The following is a 16958-nucleotide window of genomic DNA, read 5'->3' on the forward strand; positions in this document are numbered from 1 at the left end:
TCAGTTCTCTGAACCATTTATCTACATCTGGCATCTTCCCCAAACTTAATAACCTTATATTTGATGGGATTGAATTCAAGCAACCATTTATCTGATCTATTTGTATTCTCATTAGTTTTTACACCAACGAACAGAGGTACATCTGACTCGACTAACGACATTGTAATGCCAGGATTGCAAACTAACCATACCATGGACGGGGATAGAACCCGCGATCAGAGAGTCATAAAACTTGGTCTGGAGTTTTATGATTCTCTCTCTTATCCCTGGTTCTGTCCCCGCCCGTGGTATGGTTTACATCTGACTCATTTCCATCTGTTATGTGAGTCACACCACTTGTTACTCGTACCCATTCTGACATCGCTGTCTGAACAGTCCATCTTTGCTTCCGGAGAACGTTAAAAATTATTCCAGCTTCTCAAGTTCTGTCCCAGTCCTGTGTGTGGTACAGTATCATATTGCTTCTTGGGGTCTAACTAAAAACAATCTCTCTCCTGCCTCACTTACATTACTGGTTGCTGTTTAAGAAACCAATTCTTAGCAAGTGCGTTACCACTCTGTTTATTTGCTCCATTACCTTACACGGTACACACATCACCGAAACCGACCTGTTTGTTTGTGTGTGTGTGTGTGTGTGTGTGTGTGTGTGTGTGTGTGTGTGTGTGTGTGTGTGTGTGTGTGTGTGTGTGTTGGTAAGTATAAAGCGAGGATCAACAGTGTAGTTATCATCACTGCGAGAGCAACACATCTCGGGGGAGGTCACCATGGCAACATTTAGGTGCGTGCAGCTTCTGGTGTTGGCTGTTACAGCGGCTGCTCAATCAACACAAGTTTTACAGGAATTATCCAACACCCTCCTCCTCAACCAGCTGGCAATATCTAATGTGCTAGCAGAGAGAGACTCAGGCGTCAGAGGTAAGAACAACAACAGTAGTGTGATGATGGTAATGTGCTAGCAGAGAGAGACTCAGGCATCAGAGGTAAGAACAACAACAGTAGTGTGATGATGGTAATGTGCTAGCAGAGAGAGACTCAGGCATCAGAGGTAAGAACAACAACAGTAGTGTGATGATGGTAATGTGCTAGCAGAGAGAGACTCAGGCGTCAGAGGTAAGAACAACAACAGTAGTGTGATGATGGTAATGTGCTAGCAGAGAGAGACTCAGGCATCAGAGGTAAGAATAACAACAGTAGTGTGATGATGGTAATGTGCTAGCAGAGAGAGACTCAGGCGTCAGAGGTAATGAATAGCAGAGAGAGACAACAGTAAGTAGTGATGATGGTAATGTGCTAGCAGAGAGAGACTCAGGCGTCAGAGGTAAGAACAACAACAGTAGTGTGATGATGGTAATGTGCTAGCAGAGAGAGACTCAGGCATCAGAGGTAAGAACAACAACAGTAGTGTGATGATGGTAATGTGCTAGCAGAGAGAGACTCAGGCATCAGAGGTAAGAACAACAACAGTAGTGTGATGATGGTAATGTGCTAGCAGAGAGAGACTCAGGCGTCAGAGGTAAGAATAACAACAGTAGTGTGATGATGGTAATGTGCTAGCAGAGAGAGACTCAGGCATCAGAGGTAAGAACAACAACAGTAGTGTGATGATGGTAATGTGCTAGCAGAGAGAGACTCAGGCGTCAGAGGTAAGAATAACAACAGTAGTGTGATGATGGTAATGTGCTAGCAGAGAGAGACTCAGGCGTCAGAGGTAAGAATAACAACAGTAGTGTGATGCTGTAGAGTACAATTGAAGATGGAGTCGTGGCTTACTAGAGGAGCCACACCTCGTGGTTATAGTATTTTTATGTAGCAGTAATTTGAGTTTTGTTGGCAGGTTTTGTGTTCGAGATTAATTACACTTATGTAATCTCCAGCTTCATTTATTATGTCTTACTCTTAACTTGTCGTTGGGTAACATAAATTATCTGTATATTTGTGTACAAAAACAGAAAGTTTTAATTCTCAGATATTATAATAATAATAATAATAATAATAATAATAATAATAATAATAATTAATAATAATAATAATAATAATAGTTTATTAGGACATGATACATAGTTGTACAAAGTATTATAGTAGTTGGGTGTACATGTCAAAAACCCCTTGTATGCAGAGCATTATAGACAGGCTTAAAATTAACTTAAGACTATATAAGCTATAATAGAGTTGCAATGGTAACAGCTACAGTAAACAATTTACAATATCAAGTACAATTGAATATTTTAAACAATGAAATTTGAGCATTTCAGTTTTGAATCATTATAGTTTTATAATTTTGTAATATTACTGTGAATAATATAACAAAATGATCAGTTTAATATATGTAGTCGTACAATTTAATAATCAAATCAAATCAATGATCTGTAGTGTAGTAACAGGTCATATGGTCATTAGATGAGTTACATTGTATTCATGAGAATGGATTATTCTATTAGGTAATGCTATAAAAACATAGTTTGGTAAGGTTTCTCTAATTATACAACTGGGTTATGCATTTGTGAAATATAAGTTATTCAATATTTGCATTAGATTAGATATGAGAATTTATTGATCTTTCAGCATTTAATTATGGGGTCCTAAGGCTAGGGAAGTAACACAGTGAGTAATGATGTTTTGAGGCAGTAGAAAGTGATTTGTTAACTGTGTAGGTAAAGTTAAATTAAATACTGTGTAATTAGTTTTGGGTGAGTAAACGGTTTTTATGAAGAGTCTTGAATTAATATACAGAGAGTGTTTCTTTGGTAATCACTGGTAATGAATTCCAAATTTTTGGGCCTTTTATGTGCATTGAGTTTTTACATAGTGTGAGATGGACACGGGGAACATCTGTGCCTTGTGTTATGGTCATGTGTTCTGTTGAGGTTGGTAAAGAGAAGTATGAGTGGAGGGTTTATGTCTGATTTTGTTCTATATATGTAGTAGGCATTTTAATAAGTATAAGTATGGATGTCTTATACGTTGAGTAAGGTTAGAGCTTTGAATATTGGTGGAGTATGCTGCCTAGAATGGGAATTTATTATCATTCTGACTGCAGCCTTTTGCTGGGTAATTAATGGTCTGATATGATTGATTGTTGTTGACCCCCATGCACAGGCGAGATAGGGGTAAATGAGTGAGTGATATAGTGCAAGGAGAGCTGATTGTGGAACATAGTACCGTATCTTTTCTTGGAAATTTGTTGTACATGTGTCTGAAATTTGAGGCTATTATCAAGGTGGATTTCTAAGAACTTTCCCTCTGTGAGTTTCGTGATAGGTGATCCGTTTATCATTATGATAAAAGGATCATCTGTAGTTCTGTTCCCAAAATAAATGAAGTAGGTTTTGTCAATAATGAGAGTAAACTTGTTAATCGTCATCCAGGTTGATATTTTCTGTGATTCGGTATTTACAGTATTGGCTAGCATAACTGGGCTCGGGTGAGAGAAGACGTATGTAGTGTCATCTGCAAACAGTGTAGGTTTGAGTAGTTGCGATGCATTTGGTAGGTCGTTTATGTAAATGAGAAAGAGAAGAGGGCCAAGGACACTTCCCTGTGGGACACCAACTGTAATTGGCTGTGTGGAAGAGTTTACTACATTTGTGTACACATATTGGCTTCTGTTGCTGAGGTAAGACTTAAGGTAGTTGAGGGAGTGCCCTCTTATACCATAGTGCGATAATTTTGTGTGCAGCGAATCATGATCAACTGCATCAAAAACTTTACGTAAATCAATGGAAATCTCCAATGGGACTTTTTTTTCTCTAGTGCAGTGTATATTTGTTCTAGCATGTGTATAATAGCATCATTCGTGTTTTTTATTAGGCCTGAACCCAAACTGACAGGGGTTGAGTATGTTGGGGGAGATGAGGTAGGAATAGATTCGCGTATGAATTAATTTTTCAAAGATTTTAGAGAGAAGGAATAATCCTCATAACATTACACACGATGCAGGTTAGTGACACTCACTTGTAATTCAATGCCAAATATTGGTCCCCTTTTTAAATATTGTGACTACATTCTCAGTTTTCCAGACCTGTGTCAGTCGATGTGTGTGTATGTGTGTGTGTGTGTGTGTGTCTGTATGTGTCTGTATGTGTGTATGCTCCCCTAGTGTGGTTGCAGGGGTCGACTCACCGCTCCTGGCCCCGCCTCTTCATTGGTCGCTACTACGTCACACTTCCTGCCCCATGAGGTTTATCATACTTCTTCTGATCCTACCTCCACTACATCACTTCCCAGACTATTCCACTTCCTGACAACTAGTTTCCTTATGTGCTTGGCTAGGTGTGGGTTCCAAACTGGTGCCGCATACTCCAATATGGGCCTAACGTACACAGTGCACAGGGTCCTGAAAGATTCCTTATTAAGTTGTCAGAATGCTGTTCTGAGGTTTGCCAGGCGCCTGTATGCTGCAGCAGTTATTTGGTTGATGTACTCCTCAGGAGATGTGCCTGGTGTTATACTCACCCCAAGATTCTTATCCTTGTGTGAGGTTTGTAATCTCTGTCCTCCTAGACTGTACTCCGTTGGCGGTCTTCTTTGCCCCTCACAAATCTTCATGACTTTGCACTTGGTGGGATTGAACTCCAGAAGCCAGTTGCTGGAGCAGGCCTAGAGCCTGTTCAGATCCTTTTGTAATCTGCCTGGTCCTAGTCCGATTAAATACTTCTCATCAACTTCACATCATCTGCAAACAGGGACTCGCCGTCGTCTTCTTGACAGGTATTCCCTGATCTATTGTAGTGCCTTCCATGTTATCCCTGCTTGGTCCTCCAGGTTTTGCACTAATCTCTTGAGTGTATGGAACTGTGTCAAACACCTTACAGTCCAAGAAAATGCAATCTACCCACCCCTCTCTCTCTCTCTTGTCTTACTGCTATCACCCTGTCATAGAACTCCAGTAGGTTTGTGACACAGGATTTCCCGTCCCTGAACCCGTGCTGGCTGTCGTTGATAAGCTCGTTTATCTCTAGGTGCCCCAACACTCTTCTCCTGATAATCTTTTCAATGACTTTGCATATTATGCATGTCAGTGACATTGGTCTGTAGTTTAATGTTGCGTGTCTGTCTCCTTTCTTAAAAATTGGGAGTGCATTTACTGTCTTCCACACCTCAGGTAGTCGTCCTGTTTCGATAGATGTGTTTAAGATTGTTGTTAGTGGCAGACACAGTGCCTCTGCTCCTTCTCCCAGGACCCACAGAGAGATGTTTTCCGGTCCCACCACCTTTGAGGCATCTAGTTCATTTAGCAGTCTCTTCATCTCCTCCTTGGTTGTGTGTATTGCATCCAGCAGCAGTTGGTGTACCCCACAATTCCGGCTTTCTGAAGTCTTTTCTGTTTCCACTGAAAATATTCTTTGGATCTCATGTTGAGTTCCTCACATATTTCTAGGTCGTTTCTTGTAAACTCCCCATCTTCCTTCCTCAGCCTGATTACCTGGTCCTCCTGATGTGGCTGCACAACAGCTTCGGCTCAGACTTGACTTTCGATGCTATGTCGTTTTCGTATTGCTGCTGTACCTCCCTCCTTATCTGTGCATATTCGTTTCTGGCTCTTCGACTAATCTCTTTATTTTTCCATTCTCTAGCGCACTTAGTTTTGGCTTCTGCGCCTTCGGGTGAACCAAGGGCTCGTTCTGTTCTTCCCCATTATTTCTGTTGCCCTTAGGAGCGAACCTCTCCTCTTCTTCTTTGCATTTTGTTGTCACTTTTTCCATCATTTTATTTACTGTTTTTTCCCGCCAGTTCCCTTTTCCAATGTACCTCATACAGGAAATTCTTCTTGCCTGTGTAGTCCCCTCTTTTGTAATTTGACTTCTACCATCCTACTCTTGCTGCTCGCTCTCCAGTTTTAACTTTACAATGTAGGTATTCGAAGCTGAGGACCACGTGGACACTACGTCCGAGGAGACTTTCGTATGTGATGTCCTCAATGTCTGAACTACTGAAGGTGAGTATGAGGTCCAGTCTTGCTGGATCATCCTCTCCTCTCTCTCTCTGGTGGTGTCTCTGACATGTTGATGTAGGAGGTTTTTCGATACCACCTCCATCATATTAGCTCTCCACGTATGTGTGTGTGTACTCACCTAATTGTGGTTGCAGGGGTCGAGACTCAGCTCCTGGCCCTGCCTCTTCACTGAGTGCTACTAGGTACTCTCTCTCCCTGCTCCATGAGCTTTATCATACCTAGTCTTAAAACTATGTATGGTTCCTGCCTCCACCACCTCACTTGCTTGGCTATTCCACTTCCTGACTATTCATTGACTGAAGAAATACTTCCTAACATCCCTTTAACTCAACTGAGTCTTCAACTTCCAATTGTGACCCCTTGTTTCTGTGTCCCATCTCTGAAACATCCTGTCTCTGTCCACCTTGTCTATTCCACGCAGTATTTTGTATGTCGTTATCATGTCTCCCCTGACCCTTCTGTCCTCCAGTGCCGTCAGGCAGATTTCCCTTAACCTTTCTTCGTAGGACATTCCCTTTAGCTCTGGAACTAACCTTGTCGCAAACCTTTGCACTTTCTCTAATTTCTTGGCGTGCTTGACCAGGTATGGGTTACAAACTGGTACTGCATACTCCAGTATGGGCCTGATATACATGGTGTACAGTGTCTTGAACGATTCCTTACTAAGGTATCGGAACGCTATTCTCAGGTTTGCCAGGCGCCCGTATGCTGCAGCAGTTATCTGGTTGATGTGTGCTTTTGGAGACGTGCTCGGCGTTATGCTCACCCCAAGATCTTTCTCCTTGAGCGAGGTTTGCAGTCTTTGCCCACCTAGCCTATACTCTGTCAGAGGTCTTCTTTGTCCTTCCCAAATCTTCAGGACTTTGCATTTGGCAGGGTTAAATTCGAGAAGCCAGTTGCTGGACCACGTGTCCAGCCTGTCCAGGTCTTTTTGTAGTCCTGTCTGATCTTCATCTGATTTAATTCTCCTCATTAACTTCACATCATCTGCAAACAGGAACACTTCTGAGTCTATCCCTTCCATCATGTCATTACATATACCAAAAATAGCAGTGGTCCTAGGACCGACCCCTGTGGGACCCCGCTCGTCACAGGTGCCCACTGTGATACCTTATCACGTGTGTGTGTGTGTGTGTGTGTGTGTTTACTTACCTATTTGTAGTTACAGGGGTCGATTCACAGCTCCTGGCCCCGTGTATGTGTTTGTGTTAGGTACCAGTTGTCAAAGGAGCGTGTCGATAGGCACTTAGCCTGTCTTGTTTCAAAGGCGTGAGTGTGTGTGTGTGTGCGTGTTTGTTTGTGTGTGTGTTTGTGTGTGTGTTTGTGTGTGTGTTTGTGTGTGTGTGTACTCACCTAGTTGAGGTTGAAGGGGTCGAGTCCAAGCTCCTGGCCCCGGTGTGTGTGTGTGTTTTTGTGTGTTTTTTTGTGTGTGTGCTTGTGTGTGTGTGTGTGTGTGTGTGTGTGTGTGTGTGTGTGTGTGTGTGTGTGTGTGTGTGTGTGTGTGTTTGTCTGTGTTTTGTGTGTGTGTGTGTGTGTGTGTGTGTGTGTGTGTGTGTGTGTGTGTTTTTGTGTGTGTGTGTGTGTGTGTGTGTACTCACCTAGTTGAGGTTGCGGGGGTCGAGTCCGAGCTCCTGGCCCCGCCTCTTCACTGATCGCTACTAGGTCACTCTCCCTGAGCCGTGAGCTTTATCATACCTCTGCTTAAAGCTATGTATGGATCCTGCTTCCACTACATCGCTTCCCAAACTATTCCACTTACTGACTACTCTGTGGCTGAAGAAATACTTCCTAACATCCCTGTGATTCATCTGTGTCTTCAGCTTCCAACTGTGTCCCCTTGTTACAGTATTCAATCTCTGGAACATCCTGTCTTTGTCCACCTTGTCAATTCCTCTCAGTATTTTGTATGTCGTTATCATGTCCCCCCTATTTCTCCTGTCCTCCAGTGTCGTCAGGTTGATTTCCCTTAACCTCTCCTCGTAGGACATACCTCTTAGCTCTGGGACTAGTCTTGTTGCAAACCTTTGCACTTTCTCTAGTTTCTTCACGTGCTTGGCTAGGTGTGGGTTCCAAACTGGTGCCGCATACTCCAATATGGGCCTAACGTACACGGTGTACAGGGTCCTGAATGATTCCTTATTAAGATGTCGGAATGCTGTTCTGAGGTTTGCTAGGCGCCCATATGCTGCAGCAGTTATTTGGTTGATGTGCGCTTCAGGAGATGTGCCTGGTGTTATACTCACCCCAAGATCTTTTTCCTTGAGTGAGGTTTGTAGTCTCTGACCCCCTAGACTGTACTCCGTCTGCGGCCTTCTTTGCCCTTCCCCAATCTTCATGACTTTGCACTTGGTGGGATTGAACTCCAGGAGCCAATTGCTGGACCAGGTCTGCAGCCTGTCCAGATCCCTTTGTAGTTCTGCCTGGTCTTCGATCGAGTGAATTCTTCTCATCAACTTCACGTCATCTGCAAACAGGGACACCTCAGAGTCTATTCCTTCCGTCATGTCGTTCACAAATACCAGAAACAGCACTGGTCCTAGGACTGACCCCTGCGGGACCCCGCTGGTCACAGGTGCCCACTCTGACACCTCGCCACGTACCATGACTCGCTGCTGTCTTCCTGACAAGTATTCCCTGATCCATTGTAGTGCCTTCCCTGTTATCCCTGCTTGGTCCTCCAGTTTTTGCACCAATCTCTTGTGTGGAACTGTGTCAAACGCCTTCTTGCAGTCCAAGAAAATGCAATCCACCCACCCCTCTCTCTCTTGTCTTACTGCTGTCACCATGTCATAGAACTCCAGTAGGTTTGTGACACAGGATTTCCCGTCCCTGAAACCATGTTGGCTGCTGTTGATGAGATCGTTCCTTTCTAGGTGTTCCACCACTCTTCTCCTGATAATCTTCTCCATGATTTTGCATACTTTACATGTCAGTGACACTGGTCTGTAGTTTAATGCTTCATGTCTGTCTCCTTTTTTAAAGATTGGGACTACATTTGCTGTCTTCCATGCCTCAGGCAATCTCCCTGTTTCGATAGATGTATTGAATATTGTTGTTAGGGGTACACATAGCGCCTCTGCTCCCTCTCTCAATACCCATGGGGAGATGTTATCTGGCCCCATTGCCTTTGAGGTATCTAACTCACTCAGAAGCCTCTTCACTTCTTCCTCGGTTGTGTGCACTGTGTCCAGCACTTGGTGGTGTGCCCCACCTCTCCGTCTTTCTGGAGTCCCTTCTGTCTCCTCTGTGAACACTTCTTTGAATCTCTTGTTGAGTTCTTCACATACTTCACGGTCATTTCTTGTTGTCTCTCCTCCTTCCTTCCTTAGCCTGATTACCTGGTCCTTGACTGTTGTTTTCCTCCTGATGTGGCTGTACAACAGTTTCGGGTCAGATTTGGCTTTCGCTGCTATGTCATTTTCTTATTGTCTTTGGGCCTCCCTTCTTATCTGTGCATATTCGTTTCTGGCTCTACGACTGTTCTCCTTATTCTCCTGGGTCCTTTGCCTTCTATATTTCTTCCATTTCCTAGCACACTTGGTTTTTGCCTCCCTGCACCTTTGGGTAAACCATGGGCTCATCCTGGCTTTTTCATTATTCCTGTTACCCTTGGGTACAAACCTCTCCTCAGCCTCCTTGCATTTTGTTGCTACATATTCCATCATCTCATTAACTGGCTTCCCTGCCAGTTCTCTGTCCCACTGAACCCCGTTCAGGTAGTTCCTCATTCCTGTGTAGTCCCCTTTCTTGTAGTTTGGCTTCATTCGTCCTGGCCTTCCTGCTTCTCCCTCCACTTGTAGCTCTACTGTGTATTCGAAGCTTAAAACCACATGGTCACTGGCCCCAAGGGGTCTTTCATATGTGATGTCCTCGATATCTGCACTACTCAAGGTGAATACTAAGTCCAGCCTTGCTGGTTCATCCTCTCCTCTCTCTCTTGTAGTGTCCCTTACGTGTTGGCACATGAAGTTTTCCAGTACCACCTCCATCATCTTAGCCCTCCATGTATCTTGGCCCCCATGTGGGTCCAAGTTCTCCCAATCGATCTCCTTGTGGTTAAAGTCACCCATGATCAGGAGCTTTGCCCTGCATGCATGAGCTCTTCTGTGTGTGTGTGTGTGTGTGTGTGTGTGTTTGTGTTTGTGTGTGTGTGTGTTTGTGTGTGTGTGTTTGTCTGTGTTTTGTGTGTGTTTGTGTGTGTGTTTGTGTGTATGTTTGTGTGTGTGTGTGTGTGTGTGTGTGTGTTTTATACCTGAACAGATCAATCGATTTTATTGTTTTTCTTAAGAAGTTTTATGGGAAGTGAAGTCATTGTTATCACTCCTAGAACAAAGACTTTCATACACAAGATTCATTGTTCAGGTCTCATCCATTTATAAAACTCAATTGGGGCAAATGATACATAACAGGAAGGAAGCAACGATGTAAATGCAGATAAATCATGGAACGGATGGGACTTGAACTCATGGCAAGTGAGTTCTAAAACTCACAGACCAGTGCGTTAACCACTGGGCCACCTGGCTCTTATAAGAGTCATCCAAACAGGTATATTGCTATACACTATAGGAAGGTTAGCATAGGTCACCACGGTGACCACAAATGTAGGTTTTCACAGACGAATGCCACACCAGCGTGGCTGTGTCGTACTCTAGTTCAAGTCCCTTCAAAGCCGCCATCAAGACTTACAAAATCAAAATAACGCGACTGCATGCTCCTTGAATTATTCTCCAAGCACGGGTCTTCAGACTCTGGCTTGTGGAATGTCGTAGCAGTGTACATTACTGCCTTGGTGTGCCGCTGTTATCCCTGTGGAGGGAAGCCCTGTGGCGGTGCCCTGGCGTGCCGTAGTCGATGAGAAGGGTCGTAGTAAGGAGGGTCGTAGTAGGTGAGGAGGGTCGTAGTAGAAAAGGGGGGTCGTAGTCGATGAGGGCCGTAGTAGGTGAGAAGGGTCGTAGCAGGTGAGGGGTCGTGGGTGAGAAGGGTCGTAGTATATGAGGGAGTTGTATGTGAAGAGGGTAGCAGGTGAAGAGCATCGTAGTAGGTGAGGAGGGTTGTAGCAGGTGAGGAGGGTCATAGTGAGGGGGGCCGTAGGTGAGTGGGGTTGTAGTAAGTAAGAAGGATCAGAGTAGATAAGAAGGGTCGTAGTAGGTAGGTGGGTGCCGGGTTAAGACTGTATCAAGGAGTGATAATGTCAGAGGATCTTACCTACAAAACCATAACAATGAATCTACCACATCTGCTAGAAAAATGATAGGATGGATAATGAGAACCTTTAAAACTAGGGACGCCAGGCCCACGATAATTCTCATCAAAACGCTTGTTCTCTCTAGGCTGGAATACTGCTGTACACTAACTGCCCCCTTCAAGGCAGGCAAAATTGCAGACCTGGAGAATGTACAAAGAACTTTCATGGCACACATAAGTACAATAAAGCACCTAAATTACTGGTATCGGTTGAAGTCCCTTGATTTGTATTCCCCGGAACGCAGGCGAGAGAGATACATGATAATATACACTTGGAAAATTCTAGAGGGATTCGTACCAAACCTGCACACGAAAATCACTCCCTATGAAAGCAAAAGATTGGACAGGAGATGCAACATTCCCCCGGTGAAAAGCAGGGGCGCCACGAGTACACTGAGTAACAACACAGTAAGTGTCCGGGGCCCAAAACTGTTCAACTGCCTCTCAGCATACATAAGGGGGATTACCAATAGACTCCTGGCTGTCTTCAAGAAGGCACTGGACAGGCACCTAAAGTCAGTACCTGACCAACCGGGCTGTGGTTCGTACATCAGCTTGCGTTCGGCCCGCAGTTCAGCCTGGTTGATCAAACCCTGATACGCCACGAGGCCTAGTCTCAGACCGAGCCGGGGGGGAAGGGGTTGACCCCGAAAACCTCCAGGTAGAAGCACTGCAGTAGGTCTGCTGGCCCATGCTCGGCAGGTCTAATTCACACCCACTCATGTACCTGTGTTAACCAATTTTTGCTTCAGTGTTTCCAAGGTTCTCGCTTCAATAGAACTTCTCGAGAGTTTATTTCACTCATAAGAAAGGAGGAACACTGCAGCAGGCCTGTTGGCCCATACTAGGCAGGTCCTTTGCAATTCCTCCCACTAACAAACATTTGACCAACCCAATTTTCAATGCTACCCAAGAAATAAGCTCTGATGTGCAAGTCCCACTCAAATCCAACCCCTCCCACTCATGTATTTATCCAACCTAAATTTGAAGCTACCCAAAGTCCCAGCCTCAATAACCCAACTAGGTAGACTGTTCCACTCATCAACTACCCTATTTCCAAACCAATACTTTCCTATATCCTTTCTAAATCTAAACTTATCTAATTTAAATCCATTACTTCGGGTTCTCTCTTGGAGAGACATCCTCAAGACCTTGTTAATATCCCCTTTATTAATACCTATCTTCCACTTATACACTTCGATCAGGTCTCCCCTCATTCTTCGTCTAACAAGTGAATGTAACTTAAGAGTCTTTGAATGTAACTTAAGAGTCCACAAATCTATTACCAAACTTATACTTTCCTAAATTCTTACAACTTGTTAAATTAGACACATGTGCAACTCTTGGGTATCTTTATTGAGGAAACGTTTCCCCACACAGTGGCTTCATCAGTCCATACAAAGGATAAACTTGAAGAACAGGTGGAGAATGAGGCAATCAGTCCCTCAACCAAGAGTTGCACATGTGTCTAATTTAACAACGTGTCGGTTCTGTGAACCATTCATCTACAATCCTGTCAGACACTGCAACTTCTTGGGATCTTAATACTTGGGAATTCTTCACTTGCCTAACCCTTGGGCACGACCTACTTCCACATTGAACAATGTGACACCACCTACCACTGCTGCACCTCTCCTGCCTACGGTTTATAAGCTGCTTCTCCGCTCATATGCCGTATTCTATTCAAGATTGATGGACTGACCACATCGACTCAAGGCTGAGGGACTGATTACCTCATTCTCCTGATGATTGAGACACTTATGCAGCATATGGAAATCTTTATTCAGGAAACGTTTCGCCACACAGTGGCTTTATCAGTCCAATACAAAGATGAAGGCGTAAGGAGAGGAGGAGAATGAGGTAATCAGTCCCTCAACCTGGAGTCGATGTGTTTAGTCCATCAATCTTGTAGAATGTACAGCATAGGGCCGTAGACGTGGCTTATATACTGTAGTGAGGTGACGTGAAGCAGATGGAGGCGGGGTCATAGTGGTACCATCCACTAGTCGAAGTAGGTCTTCGTCCAAAGGTTGAACAAGTGTTGAAGAATTCTTTGTAACAAGATCCCATGATGCTGCAGTGTCTGACAGTTGTGATGAATGGTTTGAAAAACCGACAAGTTGAAGATTGAGACACTTATGCAGCATATGGAAATCTTTATTCAGGAAACGTTTCGCCACACAGTGGCTTCATCATGAACGGGGGAACGGCTGCTAGAATAGTGTAGGTGAGTGCGAGTCGAGTCGACTACGAGTGGAAGGGGACCAGTGTAGGTACAGATGCCAGAGTGAATGCAAGGTCTGTTTAAGATCAATGATGCCCTTCTTATCTCACCTGTGTCGGATGACCCAAGCCGACAATCAAGGCTAAAATAAAGACAAGATTACAAACCAATCGAGAAATCACATGGTAGGCATGTGACCTTTAAAAGAAATGGTGAGGATTTAAATAATGACATTACACTACGTAAGTCCAAATCATGACAGGAAAAATTTGTGAAACCTAAACAAGAGTGAAGCTCTTGCTTAAACCAAATTAATCCAAACAAATAATAAATTAAATAGGAGTTGAAAGAATACTTGCAAATTTGATGGGAGCCGAAAGTCAAGTAACTGAGAACTGGATGGAGGGACTCACGAAATCATAATGATACGATTGCACTCTGACCGCGGGTTTGAACCCGCTGTCAGTGTCTCAAAACTCGACGGTCTGGAGTTTTGAGACTCTCTGACAGCGGGTTTAAACCCCACCCGTGGTATGGTTCGGTCGGAGGGACACGCATCACCTCCCACCGGGTGAAGAAGGGAAGGGGGTAGCGGGAACTATGCCCTCACCTAACAGAACAAGCAGATTGCCCAATAAACTTCCATCATTATTCATTCATACTCCCACTTCTGTCTAATGAACTTCTCACTCACATGTCCCCACTCTAATTTCTCCCCATTTAGGCAAACTCTGTTACCTATCTGTTAACCACGCCACTACCCAGGAAAAACATTTCCTTCCTATTACACGTGTCTCTAATTTCCTCAATAATCTCCGGTATAGAACTGTAGCAAAGATCTTACTGACGCCCATATACAAAATATCATATTTACGATCTACCACTTAAAATATCTTATTGAAAAAAATTAGTAAATTAACAAGGCAAGAATTCCCCTTGGTAAAAGTGTTGAGCGTCAGTGACCAATTCATATGTTTCAAGGCGGCTTCGAATGGTCTCGGAAATTACTGATTCCATCAGTTTTCTCACAAAAGAGGTTATATTTATTGGTCTATAATTTGAAGCTATTGACCTGTCTCCTGCTTTGTAGTTAGGTATTACATTCCTTTATAATCCTTGAGAACAGCTCATCCGAGTCCGATAATTTCTTTAGTTTTGACTTAACAAATAGTCTGAGAACCTTGTCACTTGTGACTTTGATCGTACATACAATAACTTATTTTCTCCTGACCTCTGGAATTTCTTTAGTCTCTTCCTGTGGTCAAGACAGAGCTGACCTGAACAATTAAGTAATCTGGTTACCAGATACCTGAAATCAAGATAACACCGTATCAATTAATTTTTTTGATAAAATAATTTCGTATACCTTAATTATATTTTTTTTATTTATACCTGAGTTTATCTAGTATTTATCTAGTATTCATCTAGTTCTATCTATCCTTATTTGATATCTTCTGGTAGCAGAAACTGAAGGAATAACAGAGTTAAAAGCTATATAACTGTGAATAGTTTTTTGTACAAGTGTTAGCTAAAAGAAATGAAAGTCTACTGACTTTCATTTCTGAAATAATATAGGAAACTAACTGTTAAGATTTTGAGGATAATTAAGAAATAATGGGGCGGCAATTTACAGAAATATATTTACTTTCCACATTAAACATTATCGAGTAATATAAATCTAGCTTTTATTTTTCACTTCAGTCATGCGTCAGTGGCTGGATGAGCTGCAGTCCAACATTACCTCTGGTAAGTATTATTTGTTTTTTGTACAGTTTTTATAGCTAATTTTTACGAATCTTTATAAACAAATCTTGATAATTAATACAAAGATTAAAAAAATACTGATGTCCGGTTCATTTTAATATTACGAGACCTCAATTACCAATTTCCATACTGTTGTAGCGGTATCATTATCACGTTACTGTTACTCTGAAACAATGTGCTAAAATCATGGAAATACATCTGTGTAAGCATAATCTTCCGCAGAATCATTAGACAGATATTCCAAGTCAAGACGAAAATGTGTGTGGTGTGTGTGTGTGTGTGTGTGTGTGTGTGTGTGTGTGTGTGTGTGTGTGTGTGTGTGTGTGTGTGTGTGTGTGTGTACTCACATAGTTGTACTCGCCTAGTTGAGGTTGCAGGGATCGAGTCCAAGCTCCTGGCCCCGCCTCTTCACTGGTCGCTACTAGGTCACTCTCCATGAACCGTGAGCTTTACCATACCTCTGCTTAAAGCTATGCATGGAATCTGCCTCCACTACATCGCTTCCCAAACTATTCCACTTCCTGACTACTCTGTGGCTGAAGAAATACTTCCTAACATCCCTGTGATTCATCTGTGTCTTCAACTTCCAACTGTTGCTGTGTCCCATCTCTGGAACATCCTGTCTTTGTCCACCTTGTCAATTACTCTCAATATTTTGTATGTCGTTATCATGTCCCCCCTATCTATCCTCCAGTGTCGTCAGGTTGATTTCCCTTAACCTCTCCTCGTAGGACATACCTCTTAACTCCGGGACTAGTCTTGTTGCAAATATATGCACTTTTTCTAGTTTCTTTACGTGCTTGGCTAGGTGTGGGTTCCAAACTGGTGCTGCATACTCCAATATGGGCCTAACGTACACGGTGTATAGGGTCCTGAACGATTCCTTATTAAGATGTCGGAATGCTGTTCTGAAGTTTGCTAAGCGCCCATATGCTGCAGCAGTTATTTGGTTGATGTGTGCTACAGGAGATATGTTTGGTGTTATACTCGCCCCAAGATCTTTTTCCTTGAGCGAAGTTTGTAGTCTCTGGCCCCCTAGACTGTACTCCGTCTGCCGTCTTCTTTGCCCTTCCCCAATCTTCATGACTTTGCACTTGGTGGGGTTGAACTCCAGGAGCCAATTGCTGGACAAGGTCTGCAGCCTGTCCAGATCCCTTTGTAGTTCTGCCTGGTCTTCGATGGAATGAATTCTTCTCATCAACTTCACGTCATCTGCAAACAGGGACACTTCGCAGACTATTCCTTCCGTCATGTCGTTCACAAATACCAGAAACAGCACTGGTCCTAGAACTGACCCCTGTGAAACGCCTCTGGTCACAGGCGCCCACTCTGACACCTCGCCACGTACCATGACTCGCTGCTGACTTCCTGACACGTATTCCCTGATCCATTATAGTGCCTTCCCTGTTATCCCTGCTTGGTTCTCAAGTTTTTGCACTAATCTCTTGTGTGGAACTGTGTCAAACGCCTTCTTGCAGTCCAAGAAAATGCAATCCACCCACCCCTCTCTCTCTCTTGTCTTACTGCTGTCACCATGTCATAGAACTCCAGTAGGTTTGTGACACAGAATTTCCCGTCTCTGAAACCATGTTGGCTGCTGTTGATGAGATCATTCCTTTCTAGGTGTTCCACCACTCTTCTCCTGATAATCTTCTCCATGACTTTGCATACTATACATGTCAGTGAGACTGGTCTGTAGTTTAGTGCTTCATGTCTGTCTCCTTTTTTAAAGATTGGGACTACATTTGCTGTCTTCCATGCCTCAGGCAATCT

The 16958-nt window shown here is 43.5% G+C and overlaps 1 protein-coding gene across 1 annotated transcript in view; it reads left to right on the forward strand.

Annotated features, from left to right (window-relative positions):
• The first annotated feature begins 724 nt into the window (after positions 1-724).
• The window catches only part of LOC138854935 (tetranectin-like), a 42229-nt gene continuing 25995 nt past the window's right edge, over positions 725-16958 (forward strand). Inside the window, exons 1-2 of the mRNA XM_070101071.1 lie at positions 725-915; positions 15123-15167. Of these exons, the coding sequence (XP_069957172.1) occupies positions 765-915; positions 15123-15167 (196 nt within the window). The 5' untranslated portion in view covers positions 725-764. The remainder of the gene's footprint in view (positions 916-15122; positions 15168-16958) is intronic.

This window comes from Cherax quadricarinatus, chromosome 75, assembly GCF_038502225.1.
Source record: "Cherax quadricarinatus isolate ZL_2023a chromosome 75, ASM3850222v1, whole genome shotgun sequence".
NCBI lineage: Eukaryota > Metazoa > Arthropoda > Malacostraca > Decapoda > Parastacidae > Cherax > Cherax quadricarinatus.